Below are 22,488 nucleotides of genomic sequence, written 5' to 3'. Positions count from 1 at the left end.
AAAAAAAAAAAAAAAAAAAAGGCTAAAGAAGGGAACATTCCTTAGCAGACATTAAGGCCATCATAATTTTTTAAAACTCTATTGATGCACTGGGAGTGGTGGTACACACCTGTAATCCCAGCACTTTGGAAGGCCAAGGTGGGCGAATCACTGAGGTCAGGAATTCAAGACCAGCCTGGCCAACATGGTGAAACCCTGTCTCTACTAAAAATACAAAAATTAGCTGGGCATCGTGGCCAGCACCTGTAATCCCAGCTACTTGGGAGGCTGAGACAGGTGAATTGCTTGAACTTGGGAGGTAGAGGTTGCAGCAAGCCAAGATCGTGCCACTGCATTCCAGCCTGGGAGACAGAGTGAGACTCTGTCTCAAAAAAATAATTAATTAATTAATTAATTAAATAACCTCTTTTCTTATAAATTGCCCAGTTTCAGATATTTATTTATAGCAGTGTGAGAAGAGACTAATACACACACCCTCATGCACACGCACATATGTCCAGCAGGTGATCACTTTCACACTAGCTCTGTGGTCTGACTACACTGGTCCCCTTCATCACCTTCACTGTGGTCCGCTGTGTCTTGCCTGGGTGCCCATAGCAGCCTCTTCCTTGGCCTCCCTGCCTCCAGTCCAGCCTCCCCACACCAACCAGAACAACTCTCCTCAAAATGAGGTATGGCCTGACACAATGGCTTATGCCTGTAATCCCAGCACTTTGGGAGGCTAAGGTAGGCAGATCACCTGAGCTCGGGAGTTCGAGACCAGCCTGACCGACATGGTGAATCCCCGTCTCTACTAAAAGTACAAAAACATTAACCAGCCATGGTGGCAGCCACCTGTAATTGCAGCTATTCAGGAGGCTGAGGCACGAGAACCGCTTGAACACGGGAGACAGAGTTTATAGTGAACTGAGATTTGCCACTGCGCTCCAGCCTGGGTGACAAAGCAAGACTCTATCTCCAGAAAGAAAATCAGTGAGGTAGAGTATAGACTGACCACATCACCCTGCTGAAAACTCCCTTTAGTGGTGGTGAGTTGGCAGAGGCTGGACCAAACACACAGTGAGGAAAGCCACGATCTCATGGACATAAATAGATTTTATCGACATACAACAGACTGACTGCGCACATTATAAGGCACTTTGTATTTTTCACTTGCTACATCTTGAAGATTGTTCCAAATTTGTACATATGTCCTACCTCCTTCTTTTTGTTGGAGGTGTAATACTCCACTGTGTGAATGCAAATCACTTTCTTTTTACTTTTTTCCCAAGGTCCAGCTTTGACTTTATGTGAATGCAAGTCCCTAAGAACCTTTTCAAGCAGTGTCACCAAAGCATAATTACATACAATAAGTGTGCCAATTTTGAGTGAACAGTTAGATGAGTTTGGAAAATGTATACACCCATATGATACTCTTATTGTTACTATAACATCCAGTGCCCAGCCCAGCACCTGCTGCAGAGTAGGCATGAAGTTCAATGTCTATTGAATGAATAAATGAATTGGGGGAGAAAGGAGTGAATATGGGCAGCTTCAGGGGCTCGTGTGTGAGTTACATGTATGGATCGAGCTGCTGAATTTTACTTGCTCTGGTGTGTCAAATCCCTGAGCTGCACCTCAAGGTGGTGTCTAGGAGCTAACAACTTAACCCTCTGCCCAATTACAACAGAAAAACCAGTGATAGAGGGTAGTATGGGCTGGGTGCAGTGGTTCACACCTGTAATCCCAGTGCTTTGGGAGGCTGAGGTGGGCAGATCACTGGAGCCCAGGAGTCCAAGATCAGCCTGGGCAACACGGCAAGACCCTGCCTCTACCAAAAAAAAAAAATACAAAAATTAGCCAGGTGTTGTGGTGCACACCTGTAGTCCTAGCTACTCGGGAGGCTGAGGCAGGAGGATTGCTTGAACCTGGGAGGTAGAGGTTGCAGTGACCCACGATGGTGTGGCTGCACTCCAGTCTGGGCAACAGAGCAGGACCCTATCCAAAAAAAAGGGGGGCTAATATGGCTGATCATTGTTTTATTCTTATAACTTTTCTGCAGAGAACTAATTTTTCCCAAAACAAAAAAACATTAAGGGGAAATTTGGGTGGCTATTTCTTGGATCTGCCTGCCTTTAGGAGGATGTGCAGCCCTGAGGCCAGCACTTTCAGATCCTGACCCAAGCCCTTCCCGATTTTCAACAGCACCTTTTCCGTGAGCACCTTGGTTGCCCAGCCCACAATAGCACCACACCTGTCGTCAGGTAGCCACTCAATAAATATTTGTTCAATGAATAAACGAATGAGTCATGAGTAAATGAATGAATGAGTAAATGAATCAGGAGGACTGGGGGGTTTGGGTCATAACACCAAAAGACATAATCCTAAATGCTGTAATTCCCAATGTTGAAATCAAAAAAAGAATAACATCCCTACAGTCTAAAATCCCAAAAATCATGAAACTAAAAGATCAAAACCTCAAAAATAGAATTCTGGAAAAGACCATCTTTAAAAACATCTTTAAAAGACATTTGTTTAGCCAGGTGCAGTGGCTCACACCTGTAAGCCCAGTTCTTTGGGAGACCAAGGTGGGAGCATCACTTGGGGCCAGAAGCTTGAGACCATCTTGGACAACGTAGTGAGACCCCATCTCTACAAAAATGTGGACCATGCATGGTAGCTCATGCCTGTAATCCCAGCACTTTGGGAGGCTGAAGCAGGCAGATCATGAGGTCCAGAGTTCGAGATCAGCCTGGCCAATATGGTGAAACCCCATCTCTACTGAAAATACAAAAATTAGTCAGGTGTGGTGGCAAGGGCCTATAATCCCAGCCACTCAGGATGCTGAGGCAGGGGAATTGCTTGAACCCAGGAGGCGGAGATTGTAGTGAGCCGAGATCATGCCACTGACTCCAGCCTGGGCGGCAGAGCGAGACTCCATCCCCCACACAAAAAAAAGAAAGAAATACAAAAGTTAGCCAGGCATGGTGGTGCTCACCTGTAGACCCAGAGTCCAGGGGGTCAATGCTGCAGTGAGCTATGATTGCGCCACTGTGCTCCAGCCTGGGTGACAAAGTGTAACCCTATATTGAAAAGAAACAAATAAACTTGTTTACATTTTTAAAGAGGATTTATTTGAGAAACACACAAAAACACCATAGGCACTTCTTTGGCCACTCTACACAATAAAATAGACAATAAAAACATGCATATTTTTGCAAGCAGAAACAGTTATAGTAATGAGAGTCACATGGGTCAACAGTTATGAGCAGATGAACTGTATTCATAAAGAAATAGGTCAAAAAGCAAAACGTATGAATGCATATCACTCTGGTTTGTAATTGTGTGCACCCAGCTGTAACACTGTGGTCATCTGAAACACTGTGACAGACAACCTAAGTCTTTTGATGAGATCCATTAAAAACCATAATGGGGGCCAGGCGCGGTGGCTCATGCCTGTAATCCCAGCACTTTGGGGGTCCAAGGTAGGTGGATCACAAGGTCAGGAGTTCACGACCAGCCTGGCCAACATGGTGAAATTCCGTCTCTACTAAAAATACAAAAATTAGCTGGGCATGTGGCACACACCTGTAATCTCAGCTACCTGGGAGACCGGGGCAGGAGAATCGCTTGAACCAGGACCCAGGAGGTAGAGGTTGCAATGAGCTGAGATCGTGCCACTGCCCTCCAGCCTGGGCAACAGAGCGAGACTTCATCTCAAAAAAAAAAAGAAAACCACAATGGGTCAGCGCTACATATATGGTGGTCCAAAGAGTCACAAACTCCAGAAAGTTTCTTTCACAAATTCAGGTGTACTAAAAGAACATCTCTTCATTTATTGAGGAATGCTCAATGTTTTGAGGTACACACACAATGCTTACCCAGGAAGTCACTGTGATCATGCACTTTCCTGGAGTTAACGTCCCCCAGAAACTGCAGAAAATGAATTGGAGCTCTCTAAAAGTCTTTACACGATGTATACCTCTAGTATTGGAAATGACGCCAAGGTGAAATACATACCATAGCGAATTGGTGACACTGTGTGGAGAGGCAGAAGTTGTACATGATGGAATAACTTAGCAGGGGAGATTTCTTGTATTTTATTTTTCACCTGCGTTTTCATTTCTTCTGTAATCTTCGAAACACTTGCTGTGGGCTGCTAATTTTGTAGGTGCTGACCATTCCAAAGTCAGGTTATTGCTTGGCCATTGCAATCAAGTGATTTTCTGCTATTGAAGCACCAATAATAATTAGGCTTTAAACTTTTATCTTTCACCATTAAGTAGCCTCAGACATATAATACGGCCTTTTTTTCAAGGGGACAGTTTCACAGATCTCTTCCTCTGTGCCATAAGGAATACAGTAAGAAGGAATGATATTTGGCTTCCCCAGTACCAAATCTGTATTAATCAGGGTTCTCCAATATGGGAAGTAGAAAAGTTCCACTTCCAAGTTTCCTTTCTTGTTAAAGAATAATAATACTAAACGTTAGAAATAATAGTCTCTTTTAAACACCTTCTTCAAAGCCTTCTTGCTTTTTGCTAGTAGCTCTTTGGTAAGTCCTATCCTATGTAGCTGTTAGCCGTGCTCACAGGCACATAGTACATTCTATATCCTTGTGCTTTAACCAAGATATCTGTGCTGGACGTGCTCACAGGCATGTCCCAGCTCGAAGCCTATGCCCCTTCTTTATTTGGACTTCCTTTTTGTTCTCCATGGCTCTTACCTGTTTAGAAAAGTTTTAAGTTATTAGCCAATCGGGTTCAGTTTTCGATTGTGAGGCTTGGCTCCAGCCAATGACGATCAGACACAACAGTAAGGATGACCGCCAATGCATAAGGGATAAATATGTCTGCTTTTCCTATATTCATTGTACTCTCGTAGCAGGATGGCTAACAGGAGAGCCCTTTCTGCAGAAAGTAAAGATTGACTTGCTGAGAGATCCTTTGTCTCAGAGCTAATTTTTCTTCACAGCACCAAGCATCTGTTTCCAACATCCAGGCAGACAGAACCAACAGAATATGGATATGGATAGATGAGAAGGAATTTATTAACAGGGTTGACTTACATGATTATAGAGGCTCAGAAGTCTTATGATAGACCATCTGCAAGCTGGAGACCCTGGGGTGATGGTAGCTTCGTGGTTCAGTTCAAGTCTGAAGGCCTCAGAACCTCGGTAGTTGATGGTATAACTCTCAGTACAAAGCTAAATGCATCAGGATCCGGGGAGCCACTGGTGTATGTCCTGGAGCCCAGATCAGTGAGGCTGGAGCAGATCTGATGTCCAAGATAGCAGCAGAAAAGTCTGTCCTAGCTCTCAGAGAGACCAATTTGACTCCTGAATTTGTTCTTTCTGGGCTCCCAGCTGATTGGATGGTGCCCACCAACACAGCTTCCCCACCCAGTGCACTCAGGCCCACACGCTCATCTCCTCTGGATACACCTTTATGAGCATGCCTCAAAAAATATATAATGCTTTTTTTTTTTTTTTNAGATAGAGTCTTGCTCTGTCACCCAGGCTAGAGTGCAGTGGTGCAATCTTGGCTCACTGCAACCTCCACATCCCAGGTTCAAGTGATCATCCTGCCTTGGCCTCCTGAATAGCTAGGATTACAGGTGCCTGCCACCATGCCCAGCTAATTTTTTTGTGTGTGTGTATTTTTAGTAGAGACAGGTTTTCACCATGTTGGTCTCGAACTCCTGACCTCGTGATCCACCCACCTTGGCATCCCCAAGTGCTGAGATTACAGGTGTGAGCCACCGTGCCCGGACAAAATAATGCTTTTTATAATAATAATAACATTGGTATGGCTTCTAGATATTCCTTAATCCAGCCAAGTTGGCCCACAAAATTAAGTCCATAAATATACCCCGTTCAACTTGGCACTTATGGGAATCTGCTTAAATCATACTTAATTTTCGAATAAAGACAGTAACAAGATGATAGGTCCATCTGACATGATGCAACTATCATGCTATAATCAAAAATGTACAAAGTCCTTCCCCAGAATTAGGCTTTCAGGACTTCAACACTGGAAATGTTAAGCTTTTGGGACTGTAATGGGGGATTTTAGATATCAAGCAGATCACCTGAAGTCAGGAGTTCAAGACCAACTAGCCTGACCAAAATGATGAAACCCTGTCTCTAGTAAAAATAAAAAAATTAGCCTAGCTTCTTGGGAAGCTGAGGCAGGAGAATCCCTTGAACCAGGAAGGCAGAGGTTGCAGTGAGCTGAGACTGTGCCACTGCACTCCAGCCTGAGCGACAGAGTGAGACTCCATCTCAAAAAAAATAAATAAAAATAAAAATAAAATCCAGTGTTACTCTGTAATCCTTACATATAGCCTGGGTCAGTCAGAGTGACCAAGTCATTTCCACTCGCTCGTTTGTTTGTTTGTTTGTTTGTTTGTTTGTTTAATGCATGCCAGCCCTTTCCTTTAAAAAAAAAATTATCTATTAGATCATATTCCAACACGGTAAACCTTCAAGCCCACGGGGAGCTTGGGAACTGGACCATGTTGAGTCATTGTGTTTCTAGTGAAGCCATTCTGCTCTGACCTTGGGTGTTGTTCAGCTTTCTACCCTCCAGACTTAGTCAGTGTCAGCTAATGAACATAGCTGAATCCCACTTTGGTGACAAGACACTTTGAGTACCTGGAGGCCACCATTTCCATATTAAGCAGGACTTCTTTGGTTTTAAGTTACAACCAAACCGGAGAGGATTTTTATAAGATGAGTACAAAAGTGATGAGTGTAGGTCCGAGAATGGACTGAAACCAGGAACCAGAGCAGGGGATCCAGGCACTCTGCCACCACTGCCGCCTGGCCATGGAGGAGAAGACGACCTCTCCCAGCAGGACACAGGGTTTCTCTTTACTGAGGCCCGCAGGCTTCTGCTCAACTCCAACCCACCTGGAGTCTCTTAGCGCCAATGCTGCATTCCTCAGAAAAGGTCTCTGGTTGGACCAGCTGAGATCAGAAGCCACCTCCAGGGCAAAGGACCACACCAGCAGTACATGCTGAACAAACGGCAGCTCCCAACGAGACCACAGATATAATTTGGGCTATGGGGCCAGGCCTGGTGGCTCACACCTGTAATTCTAGCATTTTGGGAAGCCAAGGTGGAGGGATCACTTAAACCCAGGAGTTCANAATTTGGGCTATGGGGCCAGGCCTGGTGGCTCACACCTGTAATTGCAAATGTGGGTGGTGCCATGAGTAATTACTAGATTGACCCTATGAGTTAAAGATCAGCCTGGGCAACATGGCAAAATCCTGTCTCTAAAAAAAAAAAAAAATAGGTGGGTGTGGTGGTGTGTACCTGAAGTCCTAGCTATTTGGGAGGCTAAAGTGAGAGAATCACCTGAGCCCAGGAGGAAGGCTGCAGTGAGCTGTGACTGCACCACATTCCAGCCTGGGCAAAGGGAGCAAGACCCTGTCTCAAAAAAAAAAAAGAATTTGGGCACAGGCTAGAGAGAAGGGAAAATCTCCAAAAATGGAAGCCTGAGTAGATAAAATTATAGATATCCACTGCATTTTATTTATTTTGTTTTGTTTTATTTTTTGAGATGGAGTCTCGCTCTGTCACCCAGGTTGGAATGCAGTGATGTTACCATGGCTCACTGCAACCTTTGCCTCCCAGGTTCAAGCTCCCACCTCCACCTCAGGCTCCCAAGTAGCTGAGATTACAGACATGCACTACCACGCCTGGCTAATTTTTGTATTTTTAGTAGAGATGGGGCTTCACCATGTTGGCCAGGCTGGTCTGGAACTCCTGACTTCAAGAGATCTGTCCACCTTGGGCTCTCAAAGTGCTGGAATTACAGGAATTACAGGTGTGCTTGGTCAACATATGCTGCATTTTAAAAACTTATGTTTGACATACAACCCCAGACCTGAAGGCAGCCTGGAGACATGATTATCACTAAAGCCTTGATGTTGTATATTTTCTTGTCATCACCACTGTCTGTTTAGTTGGCAATTGTAGAGGGCTGTCTTAATCTGAGTTAGCCCCGCAGCAGCACTGAGATGCTGCTCCATGTGCAAGGAGTCTATCTGGGAGTTAATCCCAGGACCCAGTAGGAGAGAGGAGGGGTGACACAGGGACAAGAAGGACAAGACAAGAAACAGCATGTTAACGTGGTAACTTGTCTGCAAGGACAGCACCCAAAGAATCACATGTCCTGGTATTCACACTATGCTTTGTTCTCCCACTCTAATCTAAGCTGTCTATGTGCCTAGCTTTTATTTTTTTCTTAATTGACATGGCGTCTTGCTCTGTCACCCAGGCTGGAGTGCAGTGGCATGGTATCAGCTCACTGCAACCTTTGCCACCCAGGTTCAAGCAATTCTTGTGCCTGAGCCTCCCTAGTAGCTAGGACTACTGGTGCACCACCACACCCGGCTAATTTTTTTGTATTTTTAGTAGAGATGAGGTTTCACCATGTTGGCCAGGCTGGTCTCAAACTCCTGAACTCAGGTGATCTGCCCACCTCAGCCTCCCAAAGGCCTGGGATTACAAGCGTGAGCCATTGCATCCGGCCTCTCTGTGGCTAGCTTTAACCACTAGGATGCGGCCAAAGGGATGTTCTGGCAGCTGTAGCCACAGCATTCAGAAGACCTAGAAGATTCTGCCTTTACACTCAGGGAAGGCAGCTGCCATACAAGAAGTCCAGCCACTTTGCAGGAGAGACCCCAAGGAAAAGTCATATGCAGAGAACAAATCTCTAAGGCTAAAGAGAAAGGCTCAGCTGTCCCCGCCACCCCCCAAACCACCACCAAAAAAATAGCTGAGTTCAACCTTTTAATAATTCAGTACCAGACATCTTACACATTCTGGTCCCAAACTGACCACACGTATATTAGAGACCCCAAGCAAGACCAGCAGGAGACTTGCCCAGTCAACCTACAGAACCAAGAGAAATAAGAAAGTGCTGTCATTTTAAGTCACTAAGGTTTTGACATGGTTTGTTACCCAGGAATAGGTAACTGCAATGGTTGATAAGGCGGTCACCACTGTGGGTACCAGGAACCTCTGGAGAAAGGAACAGAACTTGAGTCCCAAGAGCAGAAAGAATCTATCTGTACCACCAGGAGTCATCTCACCCAAGGAGGAGGAGGCTGAGAACTTATCCTCCAATTACCACTGTTACATTGTCTGAGGCTGCTGGGGGCGGGGGATGCCTGCCTGTCAAACCCTGATTTCTAGCTGGCTGGGCGTGGTGGCTCACACCTGTAATCCCAGCGCTTTAAGAGACCGAGGTGTGTGGATTGTGTGAGCCCAGCAACTCGAGACCAGCCTGGGCAACATGGTGAAACCTTGTCACTACCAAAAACACAAAAACCAGCCCTCAGGCCAGGCGCAGTGGCTCACTCCTGTAATGCCAGCACTTTCGGAAGCCGAGGCAGGCAGATCACTTAACCTCAGGAGTTCGAGACCAGCATGGCCAATATGACAAAACTCTGTCTGTATTAAAAATACAAAAATTAGGGTCAGGCACAGTGGCTCACGCCTGTAATCTCAGTGCTTTGGAAGGCCAAGGCAGGCAGATCACCTGAGGTCAGGAGATCAAGACCATCTTGTCCAATATGGTGAAACCCTGTCTTTACTAAACATACAAAAAAATTAGCTGGACGTGGTGGCGCATGCCTGTAGTCCCAGCTACAAGGGAGGCTGAGGCAGGAGAATTGCTTGAACCCAGGAGGTGGAGATTGCAGTGAGCCAAGATCGTGTCACTGCTCTCCAGCCTGGGCAATAGTGCAACACTCTGTCTCAGAGAAAAAAAAAAAAAAAGAAAGACACCTGCCCCCGTGTGTTTATTACAGCACAGTTTACACTAGCAAAGTCATGGAATCAACAGGTTCATGTACAAAGAATCTATCCCAGAGCATGTTCAATGTTGATGTGGATATGGAGAAAAGGAAACGCTTACACACTGTGGGTGGGACTGGAAATTACTCCAACCTCTGAGGAAAACAGGATGGAGACTCCTCAGAGAACTAAAGCTAGAACTGCAACTGCCTTTCCATCCAGCAACCCCACTAAAAAAAAAAAAAAAAAAAAAAAAAAAAAGAATTAAATCATGACTTTTGCAGCAACGTGGTTGGAACTGCAGGCCATTCTCTTAAGGAAATTGAGGCAGAAACAGAAAAACAAATACTGCATGTTGTCACTTGTAAGTGGGAGTTAAAGGGGACATGCGGACATAAAGATGGAAACAATAAACACGGGGGACTCACGCTGGGATGAAGGGAAGGGCACAAGGACTGAAAAATTCTCTACTGGGTACTGTGTTCACTGGGTGACAAGATCAACAGAAACCCAGTCGTCACCATCATGCAGTATCCTCACACATAAATCCCCCAGAATCTAAAATTTTTTTTAAAGAAACAACTCAGAAACAAAATCAGATAGCGCATGTTCTTATTCATAAGTGGAAGCTAAATCATGTGTACACATGGGCATAGAGTGTGGAGTAATAGACAATGGAGACTCTGAAGGGCGGGGGCGGGGGGAGAAGGGGAGAAGAAATTACTTCATGGGTACAATGTATACTATTCAAGTGATGGTTTCACTAAAAGCCCAGACCACGCCATCCATCTATGTAACAAAACAAAACAAAACCTATCCTTGTAACAAAACTGCACCGTATCCTTTAAATTAATGCAAATAAAACTACCAGAAACAAAACATGTCCCTATAACAAAACTGCAGTGCAGGACCGGGTGGCTGACGGTTGTAATCCCAACACTTTGGGAGACCAAGACCAGTGGATCACCTGAGGTCAGGAGTTCGAGACCAGCCTGATCAACATGGTGAAACCCCATCTCTACTAAAAATACAAAAATTAGCCGGGCATGGTGGAGCACGCCTGTAGTCCCAGCACTTTGGGAGGCCAAGTTGGGCAGATCACTTGAGGTCAGGAGTTCGAGACCAGCCTGGCCAAAATGGCAAAACCCCATCTCTACTAAAAATACAAAAATTAGCCGAGTGTGGTGGCAGGTACCCGTAATTTCAGCTACTCAGAAGGCTGAGGCAGGATAACTGCTTGAACCTGGGAGGCGGAGGTTGCAGTAAGCAGAGATTGTGCCACTGCACTCTAGCCTAGGCAACAGAGTGAGTGAGACTCCGTCTCCAAAAAAAAAAAAGCACATGATAGAATGTATATGTATTGCGCTGTACATGCTTATGTGGTTTATAACAGTTTCACTTTTATAAATGTAGATATATTGTTTGCAAATGCTTTAGATGCAAAATTAAATGTATGGAAGTTCACAAGTTGAAGAAAATTGGAGAAAAAAAACAATTTAGCCAGTAACGTGGGGGACCACTGAGGATGTGTACCTCTTCACTGCAATCCACAATACAACTTGCTGCCCTTCAGCTTCTAGAATATTCAGCATGCAGATAAAATTATACAGTCTCTAAGATCCCTTTGACACACACAGGATTTTATCTGGAGATGCAAGGCACTCCCAGAAAAAGAAATCATGTCTTTTCTGCAAATAAGAGTGAGAATACAGTGTGTGTCAGCATGTGCAAACCCAAATCATCCATCTTCAAGTCTTAGGGCAGTAAGTCACTGACTGTAACTTTCTTTGAAAAACACCAAACCTGTGGATTAGAAGCAGTGCTGGAATTTGTTATTCATGGTGTATCTTTCTTTCTTTCTTTTTTATTTTCCACACCTAAAGCTTAGAGTTGCAGACGTTTTGATGCACACTGCCAACGTGCCCTCCCTCCTGGTCTGATCCATTCAAACTCCCTGGGAAAGACACAGTGACTGTCATATCCGCTCTCTGGTCCCTTGTCCTCATTTCCTACTGGTTGTCTGGCCTGAGATTCTAGTCCTGACCCAACCCTTGCTTCTCCACCTTGCCTTATTTGGCCTCAGGCACTAGGCTCTCCACAGAATACCCCAGACAAGATCCTAATAGGAAGCACAGCTGAGCCATGGCACTCCCCTGTCCCACGCTGACCCAGCTTCCTGCACCTGTGTGGCCCCAGTATTCCCTGCAAAGCCTTCCCCACGAGGCAGGCGAGGCCTGGACCCCCGCTCCGCCTCCCAAGTCCCACATCTTTGGGCCTCCCCCGTCAACACAGCACTTCCTCCCTGATGAGTCTCCTGGCCCACCTCCTGGCATGCGCAGCACAGCGTCCACTGTGCTACAGTCACTTTTTTTTTTTTTTTTTTGAGATGAAGTCTCACTCTGTCACCTGGCTGGAGTGCAGTGGCACGATCTCAGCTCACTGCAACCTCCGCCTCCTGGGTTCAAGTGATTCTTCTGCCTCAGCCTCCCAAATAGCTGGGACTATAGGCACGCACCATCACACCCAGCTAATTTTTGTATTTTTAGTAGAGATGGAGTTTCACCATGTTGGCCAGGCTGGTCTCAATCTCTTGACCTCGTGATCCACCCGCCTTGGCCTCCCACAGTGCCGGGATTACAGGCGTGAGCCACTGCGCCCGGCCACTACAGTCACCTTCTAGCAGCCCCAGCCACAGTGTCTACTGCCTGCCCTAAAACTCCAGAGCTCCCCACACCTGCAAAGATCAGATGCCATGTTTGAAATTCAAAGTTGTTTCCCTTGATCGGGTCCCAACTACCAGCCAGCCTTGTCTCCCTTCACACACTGCACAACACACACAGATGCATGTGCACACACCACACACACATGTATATGCCCAGCACACACAAGTACACATATAGACAGCACACATGTGCTGACATACTACGACAGATAAGCACACACATACACAATACACATATACATCACACACACATATGCATATATACAACACATGCATGTGTGCACCTACATACATTCACACATCTAAGCACACACGTGCACACATGCACGTGTGCACATACCACACATGTACATACATACACATGCACACATCACATCCCTGTGTGTGCATACATGCATGCATACTGCACACACGCACACACATAAAACACATAACACATGCACACACCACACACATACACGCATACACCACTCACACAGGTACACACATACCACACACATAAGCATATACAAATACACGTACATACACAGAGTCACACACACGCACAAGCACACATCACTCTCACACACCCGCACACACCCACCACCCTTTGCACCAACCCTGCAGGCAGCCTCCCTTCCTGAGACGCCCCCCACCTTGCCCCTCTTCTCTGTTGTCCAAAACTCTACTCATTTCTCAAGCCCCAGGTCAAATGCCACAGCTTCCCTGGAAACCTCCTCACTCTCCCCAGCCTGCCCTGTGCCCTAGGAGGAATAAACCCTCAAGTCATGATCATTTGTCCTGGACATGGCCGTGCAGGGCCTTCAAAAGACCTTCCCATGGCTGCAAGGATTTCTCCCCTTGGAAACCAGGACTCAGCCTCCCAGACACGCTTGAGAGCCGGTATTTGACACAGGCGCCGCCCATCAGATGTATCTCCACATGGCCCCCACCCAAACGAGAGCACCCTGAGGAAGAAAGGCCACCACCCTATGGAAAGCAACATGGAATTGAGAGGCAGCCATGACAGAGCCCTGGTGGGGCATCCCCCACGTGGGGGGCTGTGGGGAGAAAATGGTTGGAGGAGTGTCTCCAGGGGTGGCCTGTGGGGTCATATGGGTGTGACACTGGCTGAAGTCATCCTCCCACCTCAAGTTCCCAAGTAGCTGGGACTACAGGCACACACTACCGTGCTCAGCTCATTTCTGAAAAGTTTTTGTAGAAATGGGGTCTCACTATATTGCCCAGGCTGGTCTTGAACTCCTGGGCTGAAGCAATCCTCCTGCCTCAGTGTCCCAAAGTGCCGAGGTTACAGGCTTGAACCACTGTGCCCAGCCCATAGCCTCCAATTCTGATCTCTGTCCCAACCCCTACCCACCCAGCACATCTGTAAGCTACCTAAACTCCTTTCGATCCAGGGTGGCCTGTGTTGTTTGCAGTTATGAATCTTCCCGAAAACACCTGCTCCCCTCTGGGTTCCAACTTGTGCCTCAGCTATGGTGTCCTGCTTTGGTGCGCCATACATTGTATCAGGGTTGTGTCTGTGCATTCTCAGCCACACTGCATGTGTTTCAAAGAGAGCCTGTCCTCATCTGCCAGTTCTGCTTCTCTCCACCTACCTTCCCTTTCTTACCTGATGCATCAGTAAGGCAAGCCGCTGTAACAAACAAGCCTGAAACACTCAACAGCTTAAATGCCAGGTGTGGTTTTTCATACCTGTCATCTCAGCACTTTGGGGGGCCAAGGTAGGAGGATCACTTGAAGCCAGGAGCTCAAGACCAGCGTGGGCACTATAGCAAGATCCCATCTCTACAAAAAAATAATAAAAATTTATTATTAAAAAAATTATTATTTCTTCCTCTGGAGTTGGTGAATAACGGTGGCATGTGTCAGTAGCCCCAGCTACCCAGGAGGCGGAAGGAGGGGAATTGCTTAAGCCCAGGAGGTTAAGGCTACAGTGAGCCACGATCACACCACTGTATTCCAGCCTCGGCAGCAGAGTGGGATCCTGTCTCTAACATTTTAAATAAAACAAAAATGTACTTCTCACTCATGGAACAGGCCAAGGTGGGAGTGCTCTGCTCCACTCGGTCATGCAGGGATCCAAGCTCCTTTAAGTCCACATCTTAGGAGCTCGTCTGCTGTGTATGTGTGTGGGTGTCCCATGCCTCCCCGCTGGCCATGGAGAGGCTCATGGGACTGCAGGACACAGGGCAAGCATGTGTGCTGTGACTGAGCATGTGGGGATGCCTCTGGCAATGGGAAAACAGGTCCCATGGAGAAAGACACACATGCTAGCAGTGAATTTTAGCTCAGCCTGCCAATCAGGAGAGCTACCCTCCTTCTGAAAGGACAAGAGAGAGTCCCCCTTTAATAGTATTTTTCCTCTCCTGGAGACAGCCCCCTTTTAATGAAGCTCCTGTTCCCCAAGTGCCTGGTGCTCCACCCGCTCTAGGCCACCCCTCATACCCCAAAACCCCCTATGGTTTCCAGCCTCTGAGCCTTTACATGTACTGTTCCATTGCCATAAACGCCTGTTCCTTCCTTGTCTAAGTGGAAAATTCATACGAACCCTTTCAGACGCAGTGCAGGCCAGGCGTGCTGGCTCATGCCTGTAATCCCAGCATTCTGGGAGGCCGAGGCGGGCAGATCATGAGGTCAAGTGTTAGAGACCAGCCTGGCCAACATGGTGAAACTCCGTCCCTACTAAAAATATAAAAATTAACTGGGCATGGTGGCGTGTACCTGTAATCCCAGCTGCTCAGGAGGCTGAGATAGGAGAATTGCCAGGGAGGCAGAGGCTGCAGTGAGCTGAGATTGTGCCACTATACTCCAGCCTGGCAACAGAGTGAGACTCAGTCTCAAAAAAAAAAAAAAAAAAAAGACCCAGTGCAAATGTTACCTCATCTCCAGAACATTCCCTGACACCCAGCTCCCCAGAAGCATTGATTTTTCCCACACCTGTGCCCCCACAGGACTTCATCAGCCATGTGGGTATCCATTTCTGCCTACACGCTGGACTCTAGAGTCCTGGGGCACAGGACAAGGTGTGTATTCCGTAAATGATTCTTTAATGAGGAAATAGAAGAAAGAACACATCCAACCTGTCTTGACTTCCTCCCTCTGGAAAGATTTCACGCCCATAGCCACACCTGCACGTCATAAACCCCCTTCCTTCCAAAGGCGTCGCCCTCCCTGTGAGTCGTGGCATTGACAGACTCCAGGCAGCCTCCATTTATTTTCCTCTGAAGAGGGAAATTTCTCATTTCCACGGATGGTTACTCCCATATAATGCAAATAATCACCTTTTCATGGCCTAAGGAAAGCTTTATTTAATCTAGCGGGCAGATGTCTTCAAGGGAAAGACCCAGTGCAAATAAAAGTGCGAAACTGAAATGTCAGGAAATGGAGCCACTCCCTGATCTAGCATGCACGTGGGCCGGGAGCCCCCTGCAAGGCCATGGCGGCGTGAGAAGCAGGGAGGCTTCCACCCTGGACCAACTCCAGAGGAAGAAATCAAAAGCCCTCCCATCCGCCGCCTCCTCCTTTTGCTTCTCCTCTACTGTAATCATCATGCTCTGTATGTGCCCAGCATTTTCTCTTTCTCTAAACACTTTCATGTGCAGTTCACATAGAATCCTCACCATACCCCTGTGCGGGCATAGTGCAGGGCTACTTACCCCACAATAGCCTGGTTAAGCCCTCTCAGCGACGGCAAGACTGAACTCATTCCAGCGAGGGTGCAGGAGCCATGGCCTCTGTGCGGTGGCTGAATCAAAGCTGAACCGCGCTCCCTGCAAGCAAGAGGATGACTTCGAAACCTCAGGCATGAATCAAGGCTGCTGACACCTGCCAATCTGAAAAAGGTCTCTCCAGGAGAGGGGGCAGCCGCATTCAGCTAGGCGACATGGAAACTGGTTCAGCTTTTCTAACAGCAATGAGATCTGACACCTCCCAGATCTGGGAACTCTGAGACCCAATGGTGGGTGGAGAAAATCCACGAGTGAGGACACAGACTTCCAACCCGCCACAGATGGGCCACTGTATGGCCCTGTGGAAACATCAGGTCACTCTGGAGACCCCTGGAAGATGATGGAGTAGGAGTTCAGTGGTTTTCAGCATTTAGGGTCTGAAAGCATGTAACATCAAAGACCAAAAAGACCCACATTTCCAAGAAAGATGTTACGCGTTTAGCAGTATGACACTGACACCTGGGATATTACAAATCACAGGTGTCCAATCTAGATTGTACCCGGTGCTACCATTAAGGGGCTCTGCTTCTAAACCAGATGATATCTGGGCAGAAGAGCAGAAAGATCCAAGAGAGTCCTGCAGTTAGCATGATCTTGGTCCAACTGTGCAACCTTTGTAGGCTTCCATTTGCTTATCGTAAAAATACATCTATAAAAGTGGGGTGCTATGGCCCACGCCTGTAATCCCAGCACTTTGGGAGGCGAAGGCAGGCAGATCACCTGAGGTGATTTGAGTTTGAGACCAGCCTTACCAACATGGAGAAATTCTGTCTCTACTAAAAATACAAAAAAAATTAGCCAGGTGTGGTGACACACGCCTGTAATCCCAGCTACTCAGGAAGCTGAGGCAGGCAAATCACTTGAACCTGGGAGGTGGAGGTTGTGGTGAGCCAAGCATTGTACTCCAGTATGGGCAACAAGATTGAAAACTCCATCTTAAAAAAAAAAAAAAATTATTCTATAACTAATAATAGTATCAACATTAGGGCAGATAATCATTGTGAAGATTAAATTAGATGATATAGCACTCACAATATAGGAGCTGCACAAATATACACTGGGATTATTATTAATAGAATCATTCTCTCTTTTTTTTTTTTTTTTGAGATAGAGTCTCATTCTGTCACCCAGGCTGGAGTGCAGTGGCTTGATCTCAGTTCGCTGCAACCTCCACCTCCTGGGTTCTAGCGATTCTCCTGCCTCAGCCTCCCGAGTAGCTGGGACTACAACCACACATCACCACACCCAGCTAATTTTTGTATTTTTAGTAGAGACAGGGTTTTGTTATGTTGGACAGGCTGGTCTCGAGCTCCCAAGCTCAGGTGATCCTCCTGCCTCAGCCTCCCAAAGTGTTGGGAGTACAGGCATGAGCCACCATGCCCAGCCTGATCATTCTCGTTTCACAATAATGATAAATGGCCAAGCGTGGTGGCTCACACCTATAACCCCAGTACTTTGAGAGGCTGAGGAGGGAGGATTGCTTGAGGCCAGGAGTTGGAGACCAGCCTGGGCCACAGAATGAGACTCTGTCTCTCCAAAAACTACAAAAATTAGCCAGACATGCCAGCACATAATTATAGTCCCAGCTACTCAGGAGGCTAAGGCAGAAGGATGGTTTGAGCCAAAGAGATGGAGGCTGCAGTGAGCCATGATGGTGCCACTGCACTCCAGCCTGGGCCACAGAGCGAGGCTCTGTCTCAAAAACAAATAATAACAAATAGAAATTTAAAAATGCAGAAATGAAATAATCCTAGCCTACATGCAAGGATGAGTAAAAGTCCCTTAAATAAAAACAGAGTGATACGTCTGTTCTTCTGCTGTTCCACTGTTACACTTCCACAGACTCTCATCAGGCGAATGTTTCACTCCAGTACAAAACAGGCAGCAGCTACTTTATTTTGCAATTGAATGATCATTTTGAGTTGTTTTTCGTTGGTTTGTTTTGCTTTTGTTTTGTTTTTTGGAGGTGTTTTGGATTTGTTTTTGTTTTTGTCCCTGATCAGTGTCAAGACTGGTGTTCAGAACATTCATGCCGATACAGCAAGGCCAGTACCACTGACAGGTTAAGACATTGCAGTGGGGAAGCAGGGGGCGGAGCGTGGGGGGAGGGTCTGGTGCTGCACTGTCCTCATGTACTTTTGCTACTGTTCTTGACAGAGGTGTTGGGGATGGGAGACAATAGGGAGTGGTGAAGACTGAGGCTAACAGGGGGCACATATGCAGATCAGGGTCTGTGTTTTAATATGGGGGTGGGACACAGTGGCTCACGCCTCTAATCCCAGCACTTTGGGAAGCTAAGCCAGGAGGATCACTTGAGATCAGGTGTTTGAAACCAGCCTGGCAACAAAATGAGACCCCATCTCTACCATAAATAATTTTGTTATTAGCCAGTCAGCCAGGTGCAGTGGTTCACGCCTGTAATTGCAGCACTTTGGGAGGCTGAGGTGGGAGGATCACTTGAGGCCAGGAGTTTGAGACCAGCCTGAGCAACATGCTGAAATCTCATCTCTACTAAAAATTAAAAAATTAGCTGGACATGGTGGTGTACTTCTGTAATCCCAGCTACTTGGGAGGCTGAGACATGAGAATCACTTGAACCCGGGACATGGAGGTTGCAGTGAGCCCAGATTGCATCACTGCACTCCAGCCTGGGTAACAGAGTGAGATGCCATCTCAAAAAAAAAAAAAAAAGAAGAAGAAGGGCAGGGCACAGTGGCTCACATCTGCAATCCCATCACTTTGGGAGGCCAAGGCAGGAGGGTCACAAGTTGAGAAAATCGAGACTTTCCTGGGTAACATGGTGAAACCCTGTCTCTACTAAAAATACAAAAAATACACCACCACCGAGTGTGGTGGCTTGCGCCTGTAATCCCAGCTACTCAGGAGGCTGAGGCAGAAGAATCGCTTGAACCCAGGAGGCAGAGGTTGCAGTGAGCAGAGGTTGCACCACTGCACTCCAGCCTAGGCAACAGAGTGAGACTCTGTCTCAAAAAAAAAAAGAATGAAAGTGGCATTTTGAAGCCAAAACAAGAAGGAGGAGGAGGAGGAGGAGGAGGAAGGGAAGGAGAAGAAGAAAAGAAGAAGAAGGAGGAGGAGGAGGAGGAGGAGGAGAATTACTAGCTGAGTCCACGTGGTGGTGTGGACCTGTGGTCCCAGCTACTCGCAAGGCTGAGGCAGGAGAATCACTTAAGCCCAGAAGGTCAAGGCTCCAGTGAGCACTCCAGCCTGACAGAGCAAGACCCTGTCTCAAAACATTAAAAATATAAAATATACATTAAAAATATGTATATATATAATTTAAGGAAGACAGCCCAATTTCTTTAGCTCTGCCTCTGGTTTTTCTGATTTTTCTATATTTTTAGGCAACCGCCCTCCACCAGTTTTAAAATATTGGCCCAATTTTTTTTGTTAATACTGTGGGTCAAATAAAACATACTGCAGACCTGATTCAACCCTGGACCACCATTCTGTGAACTGGGCTTGCTCTGCTGCAGTCCTCACCGTTACCTCCCGTATGTGTTGACAAGAGTGGAGAATGGCTGGGGTCACGTTGCATGGTTGTCTAGGGTGTCTACTGCCCAAGGGCACCACACCGAAGAGGATGCCATTTCTAACACAGGCATCTAAGATTTGTACGAAGAATTTCTACAATTCTCCAGCAGAGGGCAGTCACATGTCATACTCCAACGAAATCACAGAAATTTTCATTGGTTGGAAAGTCTGTAATTTCCAACCTATTACAGAAGGTTGTCCTGTAATCCACACAAAGGTGTTATAAGAGCTAGCAGCAGGTCAGGTGTGGTGGCTCACACCTGTAATCCCAACACTTTGGGAGGCCAAGACAGGAAGATCACTTGAGCTCAAGAGTTCAAGACTGGCCTGGGCAATATAGTGAGACTGTCTCTAAAAAAATTTTAAAAATTAGCCAGCCATGGTAGTGCATACCTGTGATCCCAGCTACTCAAGAGGCTGAGGCAGCAGAATCACTTGAGCTCAAGAGGTGGAGGCTGCAGTGAGCTATGACCATGCCACTGCACTCCAGCCTGAACAACAGAGCAACACTTTCTCTCAAAAAAAAGTTTTTGTTTAATGTTCTTCTTTTTTTAAGACAGTCTCACTCTTTTGCCCAGGCTGGAGGGCAGTGGCACAATCTCAGCTCACTGCAACCTCCACCTCCCAGGTTCAAGCAATTCTTCTGCCTCAGCATCCCAAGTGACTGAGACTACAGGCGTGCACCACCACACCTGGCTAATTTTTGTATTTTTAGTAAAGATGGAGTTTCACCATATTGGCCAGGCTGGTCTCGAACTCCTGACCTCATGATCCGCCTTCCTCAGCCTCCCAAAGTACTGGGATTACAGGCATGAGCCACTGCACTCAGCCAAAAAAAAAAAAAATTTAAACCTAGCAGCAGCCCCGAGGGTGGAGAATATTGAAATTAATGATCCTACTATTTCTGATTGAGTTGTAAAATGGAAGTTCCAAACACCAAGCGTTGGTGAGGTTGGAGAAGAACTGGGGTCCCTACGTTGCTGGTAGAAGTTAAATGGGTACACCTCCATTTGGAAGTTGTTTGGCAGCCCCTAAGCAAGCTGAACATACAAATACCCATGACCCAGCGATTCCGCTCAGTGTATATCCAACAGCGTCCATACTGGGTGCATCCAAAACGTGTTCCAGAACGTTCATAGGCACACTGTCCATAACGGCCCACACTGCAATGAGCTCCACTGTCCATCAATAACGGAAAGGGTAATTTGTGCTATATTCACATGGGAAACAGATTCCACTGTGCAAATGTGCCAACTGCTACTATGCATCATAGTATATGAGGACAAATCTCATAAAAGTCACCTTAAGTCAGCGAAGAGAACATCCCATGTGATTTTGTTTCTATAAAGCGTAAACAGCAGGCAAAGCTAATCTCTGTTGTTTGATGTTGGGATAGTGGTTTCCCTTAGAGGTAAATGCGTAGTGGCTGAAAAGAGACACAAGGGGCTGGGTGTGGTGGCTCACACTTGTAATCCCAACACTTTGAGAGACTGAGGCAGGCAGATCACCTGAGGTCAGGAGTTCGAGGCCAGCCTGGCCAACATGGCAAAACCCCATCTCTACTTAAAAATACAAAAAANGAACCAAGACTATAGTAACCATCACGAGCCTCCTCAACAAGCCCAAGAGTGAGGTGACCCCAGAGGAGCTGCAGAAGCGTGAAGGGGAGGAATTTAACATGGGCCCACTCTCTGCGCTCACGCAGTCAATCAAGAACAATACCCAAGGGCTTCTCAACTGCCACAGCAATAAGAAACTCCTGGACCCTGTGAAGGTCTCTGATAGGCACTGCAACATGGTACTAGAGAACGAGAAGGAGATGCGAACTGAGGTACCCAAGAGCGGCAGGGGCAAGAAGAAGTCCAAGCCAGTCGATAAAGACTGCTACATCGCCAAGATGTTCCTGTGTGGGAACTGGGCCATCGTGGTCCTGCAGCACCCGCTCACTGCCAGCAGGCAGGGGCCACCTATCCATTGATAGAACTCACTCCCAGGTCCTACAAAGACCGCCGCCATTGGCATTGAGAATAATAAAACTCTGTGCTTTTCTAATAAAAAAAAAAAAAAAAAAAAAAAAAAAAAAAAAAAAGAGAGAGAGAGAGACAAGGGAATCTGCCAAGGCAACCCCTGGTACCAACGCCTGAAGTTCAGCAGGAAGTGAGCACTGGGCAAGAGAGTGAAGCTTCATCTGTATTTGCAGCCTCTCCACATCACTCCCGTTACTGCCTGAGCTCCGCCTCCCATCAGATCAGCCGCACAAACCCTACTGTGAACTGCGCATGCAAGGGATCTAGGTTGCTCAGTCCTTATGAGAATCTAATGTCTGATGAGCTGTCACTGTCTCCCATCACCCCCAGATAGGACTGTCTAGTTGCAGAAATACAGGCTCAGGGCTCCCACTGATGCTATAAGATGAAAGTTGTAGAATTATTTCATTCTATATTACAATGTAATAATAATAGAAGTGCACAATAAATGTAACATGCTCGAATCATCCTGAAACCATCACCCCTGACCTGGGCCATGGAGAAATTGTCTTCCACGAAACTGGTCCCTGGTTCCAAAAAGGTTAGGGACCACTGTTCTAAGGGGCTGGGAAGGTTCTGCTTCTTGATCTGAGTGGTAGGCACATGAGTGAGTTCGGTTTCATCCTTTCACACTCCTTCTTTGCACGTTTTGCTGTCTGCATGCT

The 22,488-nt window shown here is 46.7% G+C and overlaps 1 protein-coding gene across 1 annotated transcript in view; it reads left to right on the top strand.

Moving 5' to 3' along the window:
• The window catches only part of LOC108307878 (small nuclear ribonucleoprotein Sm D2-like), a 26,825-nt gene extending 5,051 nt beyond the window's left edge, over positions 1 to 21,774 (top strand). Inside the window, exon 3 of the mRNA XM_037740405.1 lies at positions 21,392 to 21,774. Coding sequence (XP_037596333.1) covers positions 21,392 to 21,774 — 383 coding nt within the window. The remainder of the gene's footprint in view (positions 1 to 21,391) is intronic.
• The last annotated feature ends 714 nt before the right edge of the window (positions 21,775 to 22,488 follow it).

Source organism: Cebus imitator, unplaced genomic scaffold (assembly GCF_001604975.1).
Source record: "Cebus imitator isolate Cc_AM_T3 unplaced genomic scaffold, Cebus_imitator-1.0 Scaffold82, whole genome shotgun sequence".
Taxonomy (NCBI): Eukaryota; Metazoa; Chordata; class Mammalia; order Primates; family Cebidae; genus Cebus; species Cebus imitator.
Note: the sequence above shows the minus strand (reverse complement) of the source record. Positions and strands in the feature narration are given on the sequence as shown.